At 37.6% G+C, this 24,004-nt stretch overlaps 1 protein-coding gene across 9 annotated transcripts in view; it reads left to right on the forward strand.

Moving 5' to 3' along the window:
* The window catches only part of Dlg2 (discs large MAGUK scaffold protein 2), a 1,859,766-nt gene that overhangs the window by 337,821 nt on the left and 1,497,941 nt on the right, over positions 1-24,004 (forward strand). The window contains exon 1 of one of the 9 annotated variants that reach the window (XM_042280397.2): positions 15,918-16,392. The exons of 7 other annotated variants lie outside the window; for them this stretch is intronic. In XM_042280397.2, coding sequence (XP_042136331.1) covers positions 16,363-16,392 — 30 coding nt within the window. In that variant the 5' untranslated portion in view covers positions 15,918-16,362. Of the gene's footprint in view, positions 1-15,917; positions 16,393-24,004 lie in introns of those variants that run through there. One more of the 9 variants, XM_076547151.1, reaches the window with a different exon arrangement.

The raw sequence follows: 24,004 nt of genomic DNA on the forward strand, positions 1-24,004 counted from the left end.
TTCTCCTTCCACTGGTTGGGAAGTTAGCTGGGTAGGATCTTGCCCTCAGGGCATCCTTCCTACTCCAATGAGCATAGAAGGCTTCTCTTTAACATTCCTAATGTCTTTATATGACTTGTCTGCAACATTAAGCTTTTTAATGCTTTTTTCCTCTCCAAATGTCATATTTTAAATTTATTCTGTCCCATAGTTTATGCTTTTTCATTATAGACCTATACAGGACCAATATGTAGTAGCCACCCCACAGACTCAATGTTATGCTGTGTTGAAATTTTCTCCACTCAGAAAATTAGTCCGTGAATTTTTTATTTTCATTTTTCTTTATTAAGACATTTTCTACTCACTCCATATACTATCCACAGATCCCCCCTCTTCCCTCCTCCCACCCCTGAGCCCTCTTTCACAAGCCACCCCGCATCCCCACATCCCCCAAATCGAGGTCTCCCATGGAGAGTCAGCAGAGCCCAGCACACTGAGCCTAGGCAGGTCCAAGCCCCTTCCCACTGCATCAAGGCTGTGAAAGGTGTCATACCACAGGCACCTGATTCCAGAAGCCTACCCAAAGACCAGGACAGGTCCTGATCCCCCTACATGGGTGCCCCCAAACAGTTCAAGCCAAACAACTGTCTTCTGTATACAGTGGGCCTAGTCCAGTCCCATGGGGCTCCACAGTCACCAGTCCACAGTTCATGGGCTTCCACTGGTGTGGCCAGTCATCTCCTCCCATCATGATCTTGATGTCCCTCACCTGCAATATCTCTCCTTTTTCTTATCAATTGGATTCCGGGAGCTCAGCCAGGCCTGGCCGTGGATCTCTGTATCTGCCTCCATCAGTTGCTGGAGAAAGGCTCTATGATGACAGCTAGGTTATTTGCTAGGCTGGTCACCAGAGTAGACTGGTCTAGTCACCCTCTGGACCACTGCCAGCAGACCAAGGTGGGGTCAACCTTGTGGATTCCTGAGAGCCTCCCCAGCACCCTGCCTCTTCCTATTCCCATGATGTCCTCATCTATCATGGTATCTCCCTCCCTGTCCTCCCACTCTGTCCCTGTTCCAGCTTGACCCTCCTATTTTCCTATGTTCTTATCCCCCACCCCTCTGCCACCCCCCCACACCCAGTCCACTCATGTAGATCTCATCTACTTCTCCTTCACAGGGTCATCCATGTGTCCCTCCTAAGGTCTTTCCCTGCTAGCTAGCCTCTCTGGAGTTGTGGGTTGCAGTCTGGCCATCCCTTCCCTCACATTTAGTATCCACTTATAAGTGAGTACATACTATGTTTGTCCTTCTGAGTCTGGGTTACCTCACTCAAGATGATATTTTCTAGTTCCATCCATTTGCCTGCAAATTTCATGATAATGTTTTTTACTGCTGAGTAGTACTCCATTGTGTATATTTGCCATATTTTCTTTATCCATTCTTTAGTTGAGGGGCATCTAGGTTGTTTTCAATTTCTTGTTATTATGAATAATGCTGATATGAACATGTGTCCTTGTGGTAAGATTGAGCATTCCTTGGGTATATGCCCAAGAGTGGTATAAACTGGGTCTTGAGGAAGACTTATTCCCAATTTTCTGAGACATCGCCATACTGATTTCCAGAATGGCTGTACAAGTTTGCATTCCCACCAAAAGTGGAGGAGTCTTCCCCTTGCTCCACATCCTCTCCATCATAAGCTGTCTTCAGTGTTTTTGATCTTAGCCATTCTGATAGGTGTAAGATAGTATCTCAGAGTTGTTTTGATTTGCATTTCCCTGATGACTAAGGATGTTGAGCAATTCCTTAAATGTCTTTCAGCCATTTGAAATTCTTCTGTTGCAAATTCTCTGTTAAGCTCTGTAGCCCATTTTTTAAATTGGATTGTTCAGTATTTTGATGTCTAGCTTTTTGAGTTCTTTATATATTTTGGAGATCAGCTCTCTGCCAGATGTGGGGTTGGTGAAGATCTTTTCCCATTCTGTAGGCTGTTGTTTTATCTTATTGACCGTGTCCTTTGCTCTACAAAAGCTTCTCAGTTTCAGGAGGTCCCATTTATTATTTGTCGCTTTCAGTGTTTGTGCTACTGGTGTTATATTTAGGAAGAGGTCTCCTGTGTCAATTCGTTCCAGACTACTTCCTATTTTCTCTTCTATCAAGTTCAGTGTAACTGGATTTATGTTGAGGTCTTTGACCCACTTGGACTTGAGTCTTGTGCATGGTGACAGATACGGATCTATTTGCAATCTTCTGCATGTTGACATCCAGTTATGCCAGCACCATTTGTTGAAGATGCTTTCTTTTTTCCATTGTACAGTTTTGGCTTCTTTGTCAAAAAATCATATGTTCATAGGTGTGTGGATTAATGTCAGGGTCTTCAATTCGATTCTATTGGTCCACATGACTGTTTTTATGCCAGTACCAAGCTGTTTTTATTACTATATCTTTATAGTAGAGCTTGAGGTCAGGGATCATGATGCCTCCAGAAGTTGCGTTAAATTAGCCAAATTAGGCAAATCTTAGGACAAGGCAGAATACAGCCAAATTCTTTGCCAAAATACTACAGTAATAGCATCTTGCCCAGTTACCAATGTCTTGTTTCCCCTCTGAAACCTAGTGAGCCATAGCTATACTGTATGCATTACTTTCAGCACTACTGACTTCCAGGATGCTACTAGAATAGCCCATTAAGCTCTGATCCTATCACTCAGCAGTTTTTCAAGTCCAAAGTTTCAAATTTCTCCAATTCCTCCAAATAACAATATGGTCATATTCTTCTGAGTAATAGCCTTACTTATTTGATACCAGCTTCTGTATTTGTTATTTTTATGTTGCTGTAATAGAATACTATGATCAAAAGAGCTTATAGAAAAGTTTATTTTGTCTTACCTTTCCAGATCAAGTCCCCAATGGCAGAGAAAGCAGCCTTTCATGGTAGCCGGGGTTGGCACATGTTTATCAATGCACAGGAAACAGAGAGGGGAAAAGAGAACAGGAAATGGGGGTGAGACATAAACCCTCACAGCTCACAATCTGTAACATCCTTCCTATGGCATGTCTCCAGCTCCTACAGGTTACACAACTTCTACTGGCAGCACCTCTCACTGGGAACTGAATTCAAAGAAATGAGCCTATGGGGGAAATTCTCATCCACATTCTCCTTACATACATATATATTTTCTGGCTACAATGTATATTTTCCCTCTGTTAAATAGCTATGCCTTTTGATTAAATGGAGACTTCTTCCTTCCAATACAATTGAGCCATGGGAAAGGTTTATGCTTGTTTGCTTTAGGGAATGAGAGCAGAGTACCCTATTGATTTTTATATGTGTATATTAGTGGTTATCAATAATCCCTATTTTAAAAGTGGTGCTTTAAAAACATTGAGTAGATCAAGAAATCCTGCAAAAAAGAGCATATTTGGAGACATGATACTTCTTGATTTAAAAATTGATTTAATGTTGGTGAACTCAATTTCATAAAGCAAACACTACTGGATACACATAGACAGATAGGTCTAAGTAAAACAATAACAGGACATTTGCTACCCTGTTCTCATTGATTGATATATCATACAGACAAAAATTGACTAATAAACTTCAGGGATAACAAATAATACTTTGAGAAATATTGGTGTTTTTTCTTCTTCATAGGTCTCATAAAATTAAACAGCAAATTCTTCAATTTTGAGGTTACCTTTGTGGAGAGACTTATTGTTTCGATGTTATTTTTAATTGTATATCTCTTTATATTGTTTATATCTTCTTGGTCCAATTTTAATAGATTACACATTTATATACACTTATTCATCCGGATGGCTTTTGTTTTTTTCTAATTATGCTGTGTTTAAGAGATTTAATAATATTATTAAATCTAGTGTAGACATAGTAACAGAACAACGCAGCAAGAAGAGGAACTAAAAGGAACACAGAAGTGAAAGGAAAAAGTAAAATCTGTAGATGACATACATGACACTATATATAAAAGACCAGGAAAACCATCAGAAAGCTCTCAAATTTAATAAACCCTGTCAATAATTTAGCAGCAGGGAAAGTTCACATCTAGAATTTAGTAGCTTTTGTATATAGAAATAATAACTAATTGTGAATTTCAGGAACATAATTACATTTACGATGGCCTCAAAAAAGTAATGACATAAATCAACCATCTATTTTAAAGAATTATTTACTTAAAACTATAACATACTTAAGTAGCTGAAGAAGATCATACAGGCTAGTTTTTGTCAATTTTACATAAACTAGAGTCATCTGGAAAGAAGGAATCTTGATGGGGGAGGTTGTCTCCATCAGATGGGCCTGTAGGCAAGTCTGTGGTGTTATTTTCCTGACTAATTACTGATATAGGAGGGCCTAGCCCATTAATGGTTGGTACTTCTGGGCAAGTGGTTCTGGTTTGTGAAAGAAAGCAGGCTGAGCATGCATGTATATCATGCCAGTAAGCCGTTTTGCTCCATGGTATCTACTATAGTTACTCTTTCTAGGTTCCTTATTTGAGTTCTTGCCCAAGCTTCTCTTGATAATGGACTTTGATTGGAAGTGTAAGCCAAATACCCTTTATTCCCAGAGTTGCTTTTTGGTCCTGGTGTTTATCACAGCAATAGAAAAAAAAAAACTAGGACAGATCAGAACTATATAATATTGCTAAAGTGGCTTTGTGGCCAAAAGCATTCTACAGAATTAATAAAATGCTCAGCAAAATTAGAATGATATTTTTCACAGAAATAAAAATAAAAGTTCTAAAAATTCACATAAAATACCAAACAATGGCCAAAACAATCAGAGTAGGAAGAATGATGCTGGAGGTATAACAAAACCTGACTTCATATTATTCCACAGAGCCATAGTAATAAAACCAGCAAGGCACAGACAGAAAACCAGACGTGTAGACCAGTGAATGAACAGAATAAAAACAATCTAGGAATAAAAGCCAACACACCTGATGTCATTTGACTCTTGACAAAGATGCTGAAGACATACACCAGGTGATAATGCCTCTTTAAGAAGTAGTGCTGGAAAACTAAATATCCACATGTGCATGACAAAAGTATAGATCTTGGTCTCACACCCTGTATAGAAATTAGTTTTAAATGGATCAAATACCTTAATCTAAGACTTGAAACTTTAAAAGCAATAGAGGAAATGTTAGGGGACACAACTCAATATAAAGGTGTAGGGAATTCCTTTCTAACTACAATAGCTCAGGGAATTAAAGTAAGAATTCACAAATGGGATTACATGAAATAAAAAACCTCTCAGCAAAGCAAACAATTTCTAGAGACAAGAGATGGCCTACACTCTACAGGGATTAATATGCAGTATATATAAAAACTTGGAAAAACAATAAACAACTGAGCAAATAATCTATTCAGTAAATGGCCAAATAAACTTAACAGACTCTCCACTTAAGATGTATAATTGGCCAATACATCGAGTGAGGTTCAAAGTCTTTAGCTATAAGGGAATCAATGAAAATCAAAACTCTGTTGATGATGGGCAAATAAACTTAGCAGACTCTCTAATTAAGATGTATAATTGGCCAATACATTGAACGATGTTTAATGTCTTTAGCTATAAGGGAATGAATGAAAATCAGAACTCTGTTGATGGGGCTGGGGAGACAGCTCAGCAATTAATAACACAGGCTTTTCTTTTCCTTTCTTTTTTTTTTTTAAAGAGGACCCTGTTCAATTCCCAGCACCCACATGATGGCTCACAACCAGGAATCTGATGTCCTCTTCTTGCCTCTATTGGCACCAGGAATACATGTGGTATGCAGCACACAGGCATCCATGCAGGGATAGCACTCATCCATATACACAATTAACTAACTAACTAACTAACTAACTAGCTAACTAATTAATTGAAAACCCTCTGTTGAGATTTCATCTCAACCTAATCAGAATGGCTAAGGTTAAGAAATAAATAGCAACAAAAGTTGCCACTGGTACAGGAATGAACATATATTAGCCAGAGACTACAGGAATCAGTATATGTATTCCTTAAACAATTAAGTTAACACTTTTATATGATCTAGGAATAACCCTCCTGTGAATATTGTCAAAAGAATCAGTCACCTCATTAGAGAAATACTTGCATGTTTATGTATATCTCAGCTCTATATACAAGGCCAAGCTATACAATTAGCCTAGGTGTTCCTCAGTAGATGTATGCACAAAGTATATATATCTGAGTTTTATTCAGCTATAAATAAAATGAAATTATAAAAATAGTTCTACAAAAATAGATGGAACTGGAGATTATCATTTAAAGAATCATAATCAGATTCATGAATACAAACACCACGTTTTCTCTTGTCTAAAATTTAGGGGGTGCATATGGAGAGAGAGAGGACATGAAAACCTATAGCTGGAAAGTTTTTCTCCGGGTCCTGCCAAGTCTCCACAGTCCCGCAGCACACTTATAAAATCACCACTCAGAAGGTTATATTAATTAAAACTGCTTGGCCATTATCTTAGGCTAACTACTGACTAGTTCTTACACTTAAACTCAGCATGTTTCTGTTAATCTATATGCTGCCACATGATCTGTGGCTGCTCCCTCGACAGCCGGCTGGAGTCTACTGACTCAGCCTTCCTGTTCCCACAATTTTCCTTCTCTGCTTATCCTTCCTATACTTCCTGCCTTGCTACTGGCTAATTAGCATTTTATTTATCAACCAATCAGAGCAAAACATTCACAGCATACAGAGCAACATTACCCATCAAAAACCATGTGAGACTCAAGAATATAGAAGTGGAAATGCAGGGGAGAGAAGGATGAGGGAGGGAACCAGAAGGATTAATATAATCAAAGTATGGCATATATGTGTATGAAGGTATTATGCTGGCTAGTCTTATGTCAGTTTGACACACAAACTAGAGTTAACTGAAGGGAGGGAACCTCAATTGAGAAAATGCCTCCATAAGATATGGTGGTAAGGCATTTTCTTAATTAGTGATTAATGTGGGAGGGCCCATCCCATTTTTGGTGGAGCCATCACTAGGCTGGTGATCCTGGGTTCTATAAGAAAGCCGGCTGAGCAAGCCATGAGGAAGAAGCCAGTGAGCACCCCTCCATGGCCTCTGCATCAGCTCCTGCCTCTGGGTTCCTGCCACTTTTGATTTCCTGTCCTGACTTCCTTTAATAATGAACAATGCTGTGGAAATGTAAGTTGAATAAGCCCTTTCCTCTCCAACTTGCTTTTTGGTCATGGTGTTTCATCATAGCAGTAGTAACCCTGACTCAGACAAATATCATAATGAAATGCATTACTGGAACATGATAATGCAAAAGAAGGAATTCCTGTCACATTCCAAAATATGGGATGAAGCTTGAGGACATTGTGCCAATTAGAATAATCTGGCAACACAAAAAATAACTACTAATTTTACTTATATAAGGTATATTAAGTACTCAAACTCATAAAAAGAAAAAGTGGCAAGTAAATTGTCTATTGCTAAGGGGAAGGCTGAGGAAAAATTAGTGTTTTATGGATAGAGAGTTCCAGTTTTTTAAGATATAAAAATTATAGAGATCTATTGTGCAATACTGTGACTATATGTAAGACTACAGAACTCTACTCTTCAAATGGTTGAGAATATAATTTTAATCTTTTACGTTTCTAGTAAATTATAATATCAGTGAGATGATTCCAAGATAACCTACCTGAAAGAACTAATTTGGAAAGGATCTCATGATTAGATGTTTGTAAGTGATTTTCAAAGTCTTTACTTTCAGACTTCTGAGGGGAGAATGTACCATTTTCTGGTATTAAAGATCTATGACTGTCCATATGAGCCTTGCAGATCAGGCTTTTGTGTTGCCAGCTCTTCCTAAATCTATTTTAAACTAATCAATTAAGATAGCAATGCGTTTATTTCCAAATGTTATTGTAGAAACAATTACACCAAAGAAACTAGATGCTATAAATTTAACATATCAGTTATTAGAATTTCATTATTTCCTATGTCTAAAACATTCAAAAACCATTTTGTTCATATATGGGTCATACAAAAAGACATGCAGACTTTATTTACTACCTGGATCAATATGTTCTGTGCTACTGAAAGTACCATGAGTCACTATTATAAATGAGATGAGATGGCACTTCAGGTTAGATGATTGTGGCAATATCTGTCAGTGGAATGTCTACCATGCTGGCTCACAAATTCAATAGTTAAATAAATTTGAATAAGCCAATTCTTCTGAGTCTCAGATTCTTTTTACCTGTAAACTTATAGTTAATTTACTCCTCATGAATAATTAATAATACCATGGATATGAAAATTCCTAATCACAGCTTACTTAGTAAGAAGTTAATGTCTTTACAAGCCATAAGTCTGATAAGCAGCTAATATGCCAACATTTATAAAGGCCTCTCATGTAGCTCAATAACAGGAACAAATAACATGATTTGAAAATAAAAAAAAAATCCATCCCGAATAGACTTTTCTCCACAGGAGTTGTAAGAGTGGCCAACAGGTAGGTATATGAAAAGATCCTCACCATTAATTATAAAGAAAATGGGAATAAAAATTACCGTGAGAACCCACATGCCACTTGTTAGAATGGCTGCATGGTTGGATATGAAAACCACTGTAAATGGTACATTTATTGAAAACCTGATTCTCAGCTCATGGCACCTCTGAGAGCTTGAGTTTTGAGAGTGCTCACCTCATAAGTTGGTTAATCCACTGATGAATTCGTGGCTGAACTAGTATTGAGATTTTGTCAGAGAAAGAGGGGGCCTTGGGTCATATTGTTTAATGGCACATCTTGTTAGAGGGCCCTCTTTCTGTCTCTCTCTGCTTTCTGGGTATTTTAAGTGAGCGTGTTGGTGCTACTGTGAGCTTTGTGCCTGGTGTTTTGTCTCACCACAGGCAAGAGGAAATCAGCAGAAGCAAGGCAGCCATGCTTCTGAAACTTAGCCAAAATAAAACTGGATTCCCTTTGTTTGGATTTCTTAGGTATTTGTCACTGTGACATAAAACTGACTAATACAGATAGATAGACTAGCTAATATCAAGATGTCAAAAACTAACAGACATGAGTGTGGGCTTGAGGAAAGGAAAAACACGTATTATTGTAGTAGTGTAGATGGACATAAGCACTATACAAGGTGGTAGAATGCTGAAGAAGGAGTTAAAATGGTCTTATAACATAGCAATCTCTTTGTTACACATTCCCCTAATGAAAAGGAAATAAGCACCTCATGGAGATATATGTGCCCCTTGTGTTCACTGCAGCACTGTTTACCATAGTCCAAAGATGGAAACTAAGAGTCTATAAAGAAACGGATACAAATAGACAGTGGGGTATTATTCAGCTCTAATGAAGAACGAGGTCTTAGAATTTAGAATTTCTTAGCTGGAACTCATAAAGATTTAGGAAACATTATAGTAAGTGAAACAAAACCACTACAAAGAGAAAAACACTGTGTTCATCTCATTATATATGGAACTCAAGAGAAAATTCAAATTTACAGAGATAAATAAACACGGGGTGAGGAGAGGGTTGGGAAGTAAATGAGGAGATGTGGGTCAGGGGACATATAGAAGTAGATAGATATGAGAAACAAGTTGAGGTAATGAATTTACACATGCTGTATATGTGATAGATGTACATTTCAGACACGAAAAACCATAGGAGATCCACCTCTCAGTGCTGAACTATTTGTGATAGATTTAGAAGGGGAATTATTGTCTTCAGTTGATGATCTACTGGTGACTTCACCAGGCTTCAGTGGATAGTACCAATCTGGTGTCACACAGATGACCCATGATAAGTTAAATGGGTACAATATAATACCAAGAGTCATGGTTCTGAAAAAAAGAATTTAGGGATGATAAAGTGTTTATAGGGATGGGAGAGAGATAGGAAAACGTGTGTGTGAGAGATTGTTATTAGTGCACATGATATACCTGACTGAAATTGTCAAATAAAATTATTATAAAAGGAAAAAATGTAAGATGATGCCTCTTAAGTAATCTAAGTATAGTAATTACCTCACTAACTCTATGTCCCTTGACATCATATTATGTACTGTAATTATATACAATAGAATTTATTTTAAAGAATAATTTTAAGGAATAAATGCTGAATCTGAAAAGTTTGTAATTTTTATATATTTGTAGATACTGTTAATAATGTAATCACTTCCTTAGAAATCAAAATATATTAAAAACCATAGACTGTAAATTTCACCTTAAGCTCCTGATTCTGGCTTTACATAAAAAAGAAAACAGCTTGTCCTTCCATTCAAAAAGCATCTTGCCACCAGGCTGTGTCTGAATACTGGTGATGCTTCTTGCTTTTACACATACCCTTTGTGTGAGGTAGACACTAACAGGAATGTAGGAAATAATTTTAAAGTGTGACCCTTGCTAAGAAGGAAATGAACTGGGATCGTGCAATGATGAGGGGTAGAAAGGGATCTAATTTAATTAGAGAGGTCAGCTGGAGGCGGTTTTCCTGAGATGGTAACATCTGCACAGAGACCAGGATGACAAGGAGCCAGGTGTGTGAGGATCCAGGAAGTCAGTTCTTGGCAGAATGAACAACGGATTAAATGCTCTGGGTAGAATTAGACTGAAATATTTTATATGCAGAACAGAAAGTACGGTAGTCTGATTAGGGTGTGAGAAGGTGGCGTGAGGGAAGGGCATTGAGCAATGCTGTGAAGGTTATTCATTCTAACAAAGAAGCAAAATTGCTTTTCAGATGATATAGCCTTTGAGATTTGTGGCTTGCACACAATTATTTGGATATTTGGAATCCACTGAATGGATAACATTGTATAACAATAAGGGAACTTGAGTCTTTTAAAGAATTGCTTAATGTTCAGCAAAGTTTACATGAACTTACAGTTTGTTGGAGAAATATAGTTTAGATGGATGTCTTCACCATGTTTTGTTGGACCATTTATGGTTATTGAAATTTCCAATTTTCATTGTTTGGATTTTGGTAACAAGTGACATGCAAACCATGTGGTCCTTGATTAATTATGTTCCAAGTCACATATGTAAGGAAAATTGTCTTATATATAATTGCATCGATGCAAATGGAAACCATGTTTAAACAAGTATGCTAAAACCCCAAATTTCTTGATTTTTGTAATAATTACTGGTTCTGTTAAATTGGTTTATTTTTATATTATTTTACATAAATACACAATTAACTTGAATGGAATATGCAGTTGCCTAGAATTCTGCTTCATATTAATTCCTTTCAGGATCCAATATTATCCTGACTTTTTTTTATAATAGAAACTCATTGGAAAACTCAGTACTTCCCCAGTTGATCCTAATTTCTTACCCGTCTCTGGAGAGTTTGGAAATGAGGGCAGGCATTTTGCCATGACCTGCCTGCAGTCTATTTTACTAAGCTAACAAGTTTTGCAGATGCCATTTGCGCGCCTGCTGTCGTGGGTACCCGGGTACAGGAAGGGGAGTCCAGGTGGATGAATTGATTTGTTATTTCCATTGGAGCTGATCTTTCCACCGTGGAGCCCATTCCTTCTTGAATTGCTCTAAGGTCCCTTAGAAACTCTAAAAAGCTTCATTGTGGAAGCCCTGCAACCCACCTGTCTTTGTAGGGTTATCTCAGGTTTTCAGTCTGAACTGAATCCGGTGTACCATGGGCTGGAGAAGGCCAGGTGTGTGTGCCACACCTCTGGGTTGTACCTAGGGAGGCAGAGGCTGCCTCTGGATTTGAGCTATGAGGAGATGCAAAGAGCCCAACTCCGTGTGAGAGTTACCTGGATTCTCTGTAGGTTGTGTATACCCTTAGGGACATTCTGTTTCATGAACTAGAGATTATAATCCCTTCTTGAAGGAATGTTATCATTACTAGATTGTATACTTACAAAACATCTGCCATAGTACTTAAGATAAAATCCACTTTACTGATATCATTCAGAGTGTTTCTGTTACTATGTTTCCATTCCAAGGCACAATTGTCTCCTTCCAAGGTACACTCTTGCAGTGGTCGTGCTTCATCATCCATGACTATTCCAAACCATACTGCCTCAGCTTAGACAGGATTTTCCAGTGGGAATATTTTTATTTTCAAATACTTGTAGCTACATTCTCCAACTTTTTTCTTTTCTTTTCTTTTTTTTTGAAACAGGGTTTCTCTGTGTAGCTTTGGCGCCTGTCCTGGATCTTGCTTTGTAGACCAGGCTGGCCTTGAATTCACAGAGATCCGCCTGCCTCTGCCTCCCAGAGTGCTGACCACTGCCTGGCTCCAACCTATTTCTTTCTTAACTGTATATGAGTATATATATATATATATATATGTATGTATGTGTGTGTGTGTATTATCCTCATACTATATGTGTATGGCTCACATTTGGACAGGGACATATAGCATAGATTCAAATAGGCTTCTATAAGTCTGTCAGAAAAAATGATCAGTGTAACTGGAGCTGTTCTTCTCTTTAACAGTACAAATATGATTTTTTTGTTCTTCTATGTCAAGGACTATGATAGATACTAGCAATATTCTCTAAATCTGCCCACCAAGCTGCTTAGTTCCTAGAACAATAGACTGTGAATATAGTTCACTTCTATTGTTATGTAAACATGGGTGAGACAAACAATAAATAAATAAATAAATAAAAATAATACGTTTCAGTGATTAAAGTATAGGCTTTTAGTGGAAGTAATTTCTAATAATATTCTGATATCAAATCATGAGTCAATATATCCCTGGCATGATATCAACCTTAAGGAATGTCAAGTAAAGCAGTTTGCAGGGTATGGCTTTATACCTTGGCAAACACTGCTTATGAAATGATAGGCTCAACTGAGTACTGTCTGTAGAAAAATGCTTCTAGCCAATGCCTTGTTAATTTTAAAAATAAAGTAGCATTTCTTTGAGGCAAATGAGGGAATTATCCTCTATTATCTTTATATATGAGAAAAATCAATGGAAGGTAAGGAGTAAACAGAACTGCATCCTAACTTAGACTAGGCTTTAAAGTGTAATCTAGGTTGGACAAATTGCTCAGTGGATAAGAGCACTGGCTGTTCTCCTAGAGGACCTGCTGGTTAGGTTCCCAGCACTCACATGGCAGCTCACAACTATCTGTGTAACTTCAGTTACAGGGGATCTGATGCTCACTTCTGGCCTCCAAGAGCACTTCAGGCACATGGTACACAGATACACATGCATGCATAACACTCATTCTCATGCGATAATAAAAGAAACATGATGTATTTACCTACTCTCATACATACAGACTTTATGCAATTAATCGTTTGTACCGAATCCAAACTAACGAATATGCCACGTGCATACTGTGTAAAGCATGTGATATATTTGTACTCATTTAGCATTGTATGAACAATGCTATCTATGTTTTTCCCAAGCAGAGACAGGATGTTCAGTTTGTAAAATGACTGCTCTAAACACCCCTAATAGAATCCCATTGCATGTGTTTATGAAGCTGATTGTATAAAGCTGTGCAATATTATTGATCCATACCCTTTTCAAATATAATAGAGGGCATGCAATTCTTCTTCCTTCCAACTCCTAGTTAAGTTTCCTGGCTCCTCTCCAGAACACCTTCCTGACTACTCCATTTCTGGGTTAAATGCTTCTGCTTTGGAGTCCAGGACACTGCTCAAATCTTCACCCTAATAGTACTGCAGGCTTTGATTTGCTTGTCTTTGCTCACTGAGTGTCTTCACATCTGTAGATTCTCAAGAATATATGTATATTATTGAATGGACATGCCTAGATCAGATGATGGACAGATAGAATAAAAACCTAATTTTGAGCAGCTCAGTTTTAATGAGTGATTAAGACATTAATCTATCAACCCTCCACTGTATGTGCCATATGATGACATGAGAGTACCTGTAGAATGCCAGGACTGATGTTCCACTAGTTGCCTTTCATGTCTTCAGCCTCCTGTCCTTTACAAAGTGTTTTCAACTGTGGTCCACCACTGTCAGAAGACTCATCAGGCTCCCTCTGCCAGTTTTCCTCATGCTCGTTTCTTCCTCCTCCTTTGGAAGACAGAATGCACTTCCAAGCTACCTTTCTTCCAGGTTCTCTCAGACTTTTATCTTCTATTCTAATATGACCAAGGAAGCCCAGGACTTAAAATTAAGAGACACGATCTTTATTGTTGGCATGGAAGATAGCTACCAGGCTCTTAGGAAATCAGTTAAACATGTCAAAAGTGCTTTGTCAACATTAAAGAGCTAGAGGGAAACAAAGCCTAATTATTTCCAACATGAATATGACGATCAGAATTATGTCCATATTAGATGATCTGGCTGTGTCGGGAAAGCACTCTTGGCACCTAAGGGATACTCAAGGACATGGTTTGCTCCTCTGAGATAAGCTTAGGCAGTATTAAGCTAAGTTAATCACTGTAATGAGGTAACAAATGAGGAGATAAAGACGTAAAATGATGCTTCTGTAACCTTTTCATATTATTGAGCCATAAGATAGTTACCTAATTGAATAGAACACAGAATGGGTTTTATTTGTATTGCTTAATGTGGAAATCATCTGAAGTTTATTATATCTGTAGGGTAAGAGTTCAGAGAAAATTATTTCTAACCATAAATTATTTTTGAGCTACTTTAAAAGGTTATATTGAATTGAAATTCAGGTTTTTTTTTTTCCGCTGTCACCTCTCTCTTCCCCCTCTGAACACATATCTGATTTGCTATGAACTAAGGAAGAAAAATCTTTAAAAACAGTACTCTCATTTTGGTAAAATAATGACACGTCAGTTCCTGACACATTCATCTATTTAGCAATTGGAAGGTTATTGAGGTTTGAACCTGAATAATTCATGAAAGGTAGGAAGAAGTCTTAAGACTCTTATTGAAAATACACCTTGTTAAAAAAGAGGGTTGGGCGGTAAAGGGGCAAAATATCTTGACCAGTAAATTGAAACGTATGGGTCCCTAGGCATTTCTTCTTGAGGTGGCTAGTGGTCCAGCTGACTGTGGATTTTCTTTCTAGTGAGGGGGAAGGTGTTGATTTATTTACCATTCTTACTGATCCAGCAGTACTTTCCACCTCCCTTTGAGTCTGATGATGTGCTCTTTCCTTGTCTCCCGGTCTGCACCCCCCCCCCCCCCCCCGCCCCGTGCACTGTGTTCTCTGAGTCCCAGTGCTTCCTGTGTGTCTCAGGCTGTTGGGGCGGGTGGGGTGGGGAGGATCATTATCTAGAGAGCAATGCTTGTCAGGCACCCCAATCAGCTTCTCTAGGAGAAGGGAGGGACTTGAGGGAAGGGGAGGGTTAATCATTTGGCTGCTAAGATGCTGCAGAAGAGAGCACAAAGCTCCGCCCACGTAATAAGTGCCTGTAGACAGCCAGTCAGGGGAGAAAAGTTTGGGAACAAACTCATTTTTTTCCTCCCTTTTTGCTCACAATGTAGAACTTCTGTAAACACATTGAAGCTTCCTCCCACCCCGATTTTATAATATACTTTCTTGTTCAAATAGTCGGATCGTTTGCTTACTTGTATATGCGGTAGACCACACATATGGCTGCGCAAGTCAAAGGGGAAACTGAACATTCTCCAAGTTAAGCTTTCAAATCTGCAGCCTTTTTATGTACCTGGTCAGCCTTTCCACATCCAGCTGTTAGTCATTTGTAAGCAGCCGCCCTTGTAACCGCAAGTGAATTCAGCTGTGATGTATGCAGCACCGCGTGCACTGTAGCTTTTCACTCATATCCTAGTCATTGAGGCTCCCGGGAATCATGCTCATAATAAATAGCTTTTTATTACCCCAAGCCGCTGTTCTGGCAGCTGAACGACAGTCTTTTGATAGATGGGCCGGGTAGTTGTGTGTGTGTGTGTGTGTGTGTGTGTGTGTGTGTGTGTGTGTGTGTGTGTGTATTGTGCTTTACTCAGAGTAGTTAGCAGCAAGGAGAACGCAGCAAAAGGGGGTTACTTTGGCAAAGGAAATCTTCTGAGTAGAGCGGAGCAGCAGATCAGAATTCAGAAACAAGAGCGAGAGCTGAAGTGTGATTCTCTGGCGCTTGGTCTAACACTCATCTCCAGGATAGAGCAGTGCCGGGCACTCACGTCAGCCCTGCTGCCCTTCTCGGAATCCGCTAAGAGATGATGCAGCCTTGGAGCCCAGCAAACCACCAGGAAGTTTGGCCGGAGCTGATTTCTAGGGGATTTTCCCGTGCCTAGGAGAATCCTGCTTGCATTGAGCTGTATGGAGGAGGGCTCGAGTTTCCCATGAGGGGCCCCCCTTGGAAAAGCCGTCTGTACAGAATCCAGGCTCTGCTTCTCTGAGTGTGCTATTTACTCAAAGGCTTTTCCTCACCTTTGCTGATTTGCTGGTGTGATTTCCATGCACTGAGTCCTGAGTAGGGATCCAGGATGGATTGCCTGTGCATTGTCACCACAAAGGTAGGCTAGGAAACACAGCTGTTTGTGCAGCATTTTTTTTTCCTATTATTATTCCGGTCCTGTAATTAAACAGCTCTGCTAGATGCTGCCAGTTCATGAGATAAAATGATTAGTGTAATTTACTTTGCTGGGCATTTTGTTCCCTAGGAGGGTTTGAGGGTCCTGTCTTTCTGTGATTTCAACTTCTTAAAGTGATATGGTGTGTTCGTGCAAATGACAGGGGAATGTGTCTGTGGGCTTTTCTTTTTTCTTTAATGGCAGGTTTTGCTTTTTCATCTATTTATAGCTTGTAATTGAAACATCTCACATAGTAGTGCTGTTCACACATCGTTTTACCATACCATATCTGGGTAGTCTTTCTGAGTGGGCTAATTAGCTTTTCATTTAAAAACCATGTCTCCTATGCTTGAAGAAGCCAATCAGCTTTACTGTGGCTTGACATATTGTTTCTGATTGGAGAATTCTGATACTCTGCATTTTGGTGATTTCTTTTAAAGGAAAAAAATCTTTAGGCCCCCAGGTAAAACAAACAAGAACAGTATTAAATATTTGACTGAGTCTGTTTTGACTACATTCAAATGAAACATTTGATCAGATAGAGAAATAAAAGTGAGAAGGGAGCAAAGTGAGCCCTTTTGTGGGCTACTTAAAAAAGACAAAACTTCAAAATTAATTTCGTTCTGTCATCAATTCTAAATAGCATTGGAAAGTATTTAAATTTCACAATCACTAGTTACTTTTATTTATAAAACTCTAATTCAAAGACACTAGTTAGCTTGCTTTTGATGATGCATGAGGGCACATCGCAAGTTAATACGAGCCATTTCTTTTAGCATCTAACATTAAATAGATGCCATCTAATATGAAAAATCAATACTTTAGTATGCAAAATCCAGTAAGTGTAGATTTCTCACTCTCATCTTCTTTTATTACTGAATAAAAAGTTAATTTTGAAGCCACCAATGAGGTTTCATGTTATATGTTGTTAAGTATTTCACCCTTTACAAACAGAGTCCAGAAAACCTTAGTAGGCATCTCCCCAAAGAGTAGTATCTGATGGGAAATTAAGTTGATATTAGTAGTAGATTTAACATCTGAAAAATTCTAGTTGGAGTGGTTGACAGACTTCTAGATCATGTGAAAATACTTAATTTGATTAGTGTTTTATTTAGTTTTTACTGTAAAGTTAGGTTAAAAACCAACACCAAGCTAAAATGAAGGAGAAAATCAAAATAAGTGACAGACTGTATGGCTTTATGGAATACAGGAAACAGAAGGACATATACATATAAATATGTTTATCCTGAAGTGTGGAACTTGGAGGTACTTTTCATGAAAGAATACTATTGAATATCACCCACATGTGTTTCATAAGTATTTGTTATCAAGTCATGATAATTTCAGATGAGATTAAGCACCATGAGTACCCATTGGAAAAGCGAGACAACATATTAATTACAGTTCAGAACTGAACATCCTTTGCAGAGGAGAAGGTAGTTCAGCACTGAGATTCAACATAGATAGCATAACCAAAAATATTGTTTACTATATTGATTTACCAAGGTATTAATGGCCATAGGTTCTGGTACAAAGGTAAGATATTATTTTGTCTTAAATGTTGTAATGGTCATAAATATCAGTATGACAGTATTTTCATTCATCATGCAAATTATTTTATTCAACAGCAAAAATACTTGAGAAATTTCATGAGTTATATTTGTTATATATCCAGTTACTTATTTTCATTCTAGAGTGTCATTTCCATCATTTTAAAAGACAAACATATTTAAACAAAGTTGCACTGTACTACTGACTTGGTAAATTGGCATAAATATTATGACTAGGACTTGTGGTGGAATTTAGACTGCAAATTTGACCTATTTTGCCTACCATCATCTAAACTATAATACTGTCCTAAGTGGCCATGTACCAGAGATGCTCTGCTCTTCCTGGGACCCACCTGAAGGAAACTCACAAACAAGTTAAAAGTTTTAATTATGTCTGCTTCCAACCCCAGTATCTTTCTCTCCCACTAAAAAGTCTACCCGCTGAGCTACTTTCTTCAGAAGTTTATGAGACGCTGGAACTATCATCTCTTCTGATCTTTCTGAACTCCATTTTATCCACAGAACATGCCAGTATCACATCAGAGATACATACATTCTTTCACTGGCACTATGCTAGTGTCTTGGTTCATTCTTATCCTCCTATCTTGTCCTGGAAGGTACTATGGGACCCTTGGATTCTGTGGAAATAAACTCTTCTTCATATCTTCAATCTATATTCTTTTTTTTTTTTTTTTTTTTTTTTGGTTTTTCGAGACAGGGTTTCTCTGTGTAGCTTTGCGCCTTTCCTGGGACTCACTTGGTAGTCCAGGCTGGCCTCGAACTCACAGAGATCCGCCTGGCTCTGCCTCCCGAGTGCTGGGATTAAAGGCGTGCGCCACCACCGCCCGGCTTCAATCTATATTCTTAAGAATAAAATTTAGAGTAGGAAGAATGAAAGGGAAAATTGTGAGAAGTCTCCTGATAAAATAACCCCACCATGCATCATGCTCCATGTAACTAAGTGCTTAGCATTTGAAGGGGTCCTCTCTGTTCAGGCTGATTTGCAGACCCTCTCATACTTGAAGCTGATCTTCTAAGCCAGGAGTCGACCAATCACCTTAAAACAGACTTTTTGGACACAAGAAGCCCAAGGCCTTTCCAGATAGCGAGACAGGTAACTTTCATAAAAGGATTGAGCCATCATTCTTTTGATTGTCTCTGACCAGTTGCAATTTCAATTCTTTTGTCACAGATAACACTACCAGGAAAGAAAATCTCAATAGCAGAGTATGAATAGCAGGGCTCTAGAGTAAGACTTGGATCTGAATGGTTATTTTGGACCTAGTTTTAAAATTTCAGCAGATCATTAAACCTTTCTGTTTTAGACTCCACTTATCACTCTTTTGAAAAGGAAGTCTAAGAGATGATGTCATGAAGTTCTTAAAGTACCTAAGATAAAAAAGATTTTGATACAAGATAATGTATTCAACAACTTACAGTGATGCTAATGAATCTTTCTGTTTCATTTCCAGTGAAGAAAATGAGATTATCTCAATGTGATTAAATACAATGTAGTAACAAATGCAACATGTTTTATATGCTGAGATTTCCTAACTATGTTTTGAATAATTTGAATATAATACCAATAATATTGATAGCTAATATATCAGGAAAATGATATCAGTTTTATTAAGACAAAAACATGTTATTTGGTGATTGGCCAAGGAGACAATATCTCTAGTTAACAGGCAGAATATTCTGGACTAAAGTCAATGAAATAAAAGTATTCCATACAAGTCTTATTTTACCATGAATGAATTACCAGATACTATAAGCAGGAACATGTAAAATTTGAAATAACAGAAGAAAAGTGCAACTGTGAAAAATCAAAGTAAATCTGTTCTTTGTGACTTTGAGAACCTAGAGAGATATCTTGTATAAATAATGGCAATGCATATATTTTACTGTGCCTCTGAGGTGCTTCATTCTTTATTTCTAGTCTAGTATTATTGTAAAATGTATTATCTCTGCAAATGACGTTATTCAAACTCATGAAGCATCTTAAAAGGCAATTGTGGGTGGATTACGTCTTGCTTTCATCCCAAGTGTCCATTAACCATACTTATAGACACTAAAACAAGTTTAAAAAAAATCTACAAATAAAACTGTAATATGCTATGTTAAATTACTGCTGTAATTTATTAATAAAGGTGTGATGATGCCATTAACTTTTAATGCATTTAACATGTTAATGTGCATAATGAAATTCAAATAACAGAATGAAAAGTGGAACTGGGCAGTATAAAGGCAGGTTTTATTGATGTTGTTAAGACTACATCTGCTCTGTAAATACGTCCCTCTCTACCTCTGTCACCTTACAGTCTCTTTTAAGAATTAAAGCCACTAATAAATTCACTTCTAAGAGGAAATGAATGTTGTTACTGGACATTGAAAAATAATTAATCAAGGCTAATATGTTATTAGTTATTATGGTTCTACTAAGAATAGGTAGTGTGCTATTCTTTTGGAAAATAAAATCATAGATTTTTTGCAACTGTGCTTAGGCAGGAAGCAAAAATAATTTTTTATATTCTATCACAGCTTTATGTGGTGAAAATGAAATAAATCACCAAGGCAACAAATGGTTTTCTGAGTGGCCCTGTGTTCATAGACAAAGCTATTTCTTCATGCAGATGTACGGTTGCATCAGCCCTCAAAGCAGTACATGCACCCATTCGTTCTTCTTCTCTCAAGTGTTTGTTGAGTACCTACTATGCACTTATATACTACGAGGTGTGGGGATGCAACAAACAATCTGTTCTCCCATTGTTTAATCTAATGAGAAAAGTGTTAATTTCAGAAATAACAGTAATGTGCAGTAGGCAGATGAGTGTAAGATGCTCTGCAAAAGAGCATGAGCACAGTTGACCAATCTGATGGACTTTTCTGCAGCATAGGTAGGGATAAGTATCAGGAAGGCTTTGAAGGAAGTGACTACTGCGCTGATAAGTAGAAGAGAGGACATAGTGGAAGTCAGAATGGCTGTTAAGATATGCTAAAGAAAATGCAGAGACAGAGAGGGTATACATATAAATACACACACACACACACACACACACACACACACACACACACACACATATATATAATTTTACACACACACACATATGTATATATACAATTTTAAAGAAGGTAGTTGCCACCAACCATTATTTCCAATGGTTCCAAATCTTGATTGTTGCAAATGTCTCTCACATTTTCTTATGCTAATCTGAATTTTTTCCAGTTTTCTGCCACATCTGCCTTTACCAATCCTTATACCTCTTCAGTAAACACAAGGGTCATCACTTCCACTAATTGAATGATCTTCTCTGAATTGTAGTTCCCTCATTCCTAGAACTAGAACATCTACTTTTCAGGCTTGTTTTGAGGATGCTGGGAGTTAAATAAACTGAGACTAGCCACTTTAACAACATACTTTGGAATACTCATGCCATGAGTATATTATCCCTTTCAGTACAGTGAGCCCTCCAACACCTGAGTCCAACAGTGCCACTCACTGAGGAAGTCAAACAGTTGTTCCATTTCTTACCATACTGCTATTTTATCTTTACTTAGAATGTGATTTGCTCTTTTTTCCCTCTCACTCTGCCCTATATTTTATTTTCTAGTGATGTTCAAATTGCACAGATAAGAGAATATTTTAAATCTATGCTACTTTTCTTGACCTTCATTAAACTAATGGACACATGCTTGGCTAGCACTCCATGTTCCTGTTGTAGGAACATCTGCTTATTCTGTCCAGATAACTGTTAACCTGTCTAAATTTGATTAAATTTTCATGTCTCATTCCTTTCCTAAAAAGTATGTATTTTCAGTGTACACTCATCCTCTATTTCTACCTATCACAATGAATAATTGAAAACTTATTTTATGACTACTTTTTCTATCTCTCTCTCTTGACATACCCTATTTGAAGCAAGGGATGTTATTTTCTTTCCTTAACTTTGTATATGCGAAGTTATATATATGTATATATGACTTGAGAGGACCTGAGGTGTTTTTATTAAAACTCCTTTACTGTTCTCACCCAGCCAGGAATGATCTTTCACATCTCTAAGATGAGGCAAATCCATGCAAACAAGAAGTGTCATAGTAGAGGGTCAAACAGCTTTTTAATACCTGCAAGCCTACTCCCTTTCATTATCTCCTATTCAGTCACTTCCATATTGCTTAGTTAAAACACTCTTGATACTATATATTGGATTTTATTCCTTTTGAGCCTGGATATTTAATAACTTTTCAAAAATGATCCAATTATTAGTCTGTTTGTAGATTTTGTAACACTTAGTCAAAGCCTATTATTGTAAATGTTTAAAAGTAAAATAAAATCCCATTCTACAAATGGTATCAATTGTCTGTTGACAAAACTGTAGCAAATCATTTTCCTAACAAACTTGACTTCCAGGATGCTATTTTACATGGACTCTTTTTGATCCTGTGACAAAAAGTCACAGATTCCAGGAAAAATTATGAGTTTTGAAGAATTTTCTGTCATACAAATTTCATGTCAATTTAATTTTATGAGACAAGTGTGGATTTCCAAAGGAGGTAAGTATAAATAAAAGTTTTCAAACTCAATGATATTTAAACATTCATTGAGACAAAAATTTAAATGTCACATAACCACCTCCATGACATACAGAAGAATTCATTTGCTTCCTTTCATTACTTATCCATTATTTCATCCGAATGTTTGCAGATAATGTTTTCTTAAAGTAGATTACTCATGATTACAGCTGCCTGAGAGACCTGTCTCACTGCATTTATGTATGTCTCACCAAAGGCAATTTTGGAAATGTGCATCGTGTCAAGACACAGAAGACCAAAATACTGGGTTTTCTACTTGTGTTGGTAACCTTAAATCAGTTCAGTTTATTCTCTCTGACTCTTATTTTCTCACATTTTTATCAGTACTTTCTCTTTTAGATTATTAAAATTAGGAAACTTTTTTGAAATTAAGAAAATAATATGGGTTTATCAATAATTACTCCATAGGATTATTGTACAGAAATAAATTAGTTTATATATTTGAAATAATATAAAATATTGTTTACATGGGAAAGATGAGAGTAATTTCTGAAAAAAAGAAATCTAGTGTAAATTTGGGGTCTTATTTTGCAACTCTTTTTTTCTTCATTGTAAATAGATTATTTTCTCATACCTCAGATAATATCCTGATTATAGTTTCCTCTCCCTCTACTCTTCCCAGTTTCTCCCCAACTCCCCTCACCTCTAGATCTACTCTCTTTCTGTCTCTAAGAGATAATAACGATAAGATGTAAGGCACAAGAGTCAAAGACCCACTCTTTCTCATAGTCAGGAGTCCCATGAAAATACTAACCAAATAGATAGAATATATATGCAGAAGACCTGGTGCAGACCCATGTACTTGTTGCGCCAGTCTCTGTGTGGTCATATGCATCTTGCTTAGTTGATTCAGAGAGCCTTGGTCTCCTGGTGTCCTCCATCCTCTCTGGTTCTTAAAATCTTTCTGCCTCCTCTTCCACGGGAATCCCTGAGCTGTGTGGGGAGGGATTTGATGGAGACCTCCAATTCAGACCCCACATAATGTCAAGCAGTGGGTCTCTGCACCCACTTCCATCCTTTGCCAGAAGAAGCCTCTTTGATAATGACCGGATAAGGAACTGATCTATGAGTTTAGAAGAATATCATTAGGAATTATTTTATTTTTTTTCCAGGCATGTTTGGTTTTACCCTAGGTCTTTGGACTATCTAGTGTCTGCTTCTTGGTTACCAAAGCAGTGTCAGGTATGGGTTCCTTCTTATGGAGAGGGCCTTAAGTCAAATCAGACATTGGTTGGCCACTCCCACAAGTTCCATGCCACCGTTGACCTAGCATATTTTTCAGGTCAAATTGTAGGTCAAAGATTTTGTGGCTGTGTTGGTGTGCAAGTTTCTCTTTTGGTAGCCTGCACCAAAGAGACTAGAATGTAGGAATGAAGATTCCCTGTAGGAATGAAGATTCCCTTTAGGCACCAGCT

This window comes from Peromyscus maniculatus, chromosome 1, assembly GCF_049852395.1.
Source record: "Peromyscus maniculatus bairdii isolate BWxNUB_F1_BW_parent chromosome 1, HU_Pman_BW_mat_3.1, whole genome shotgun sequence".
Lineage (NCBI taxonomy): Eukaryota > Metazoa > Chordata > Mammalia > Rodentia > Cricetidae > Peromyscus > Peromyscus maniculatus.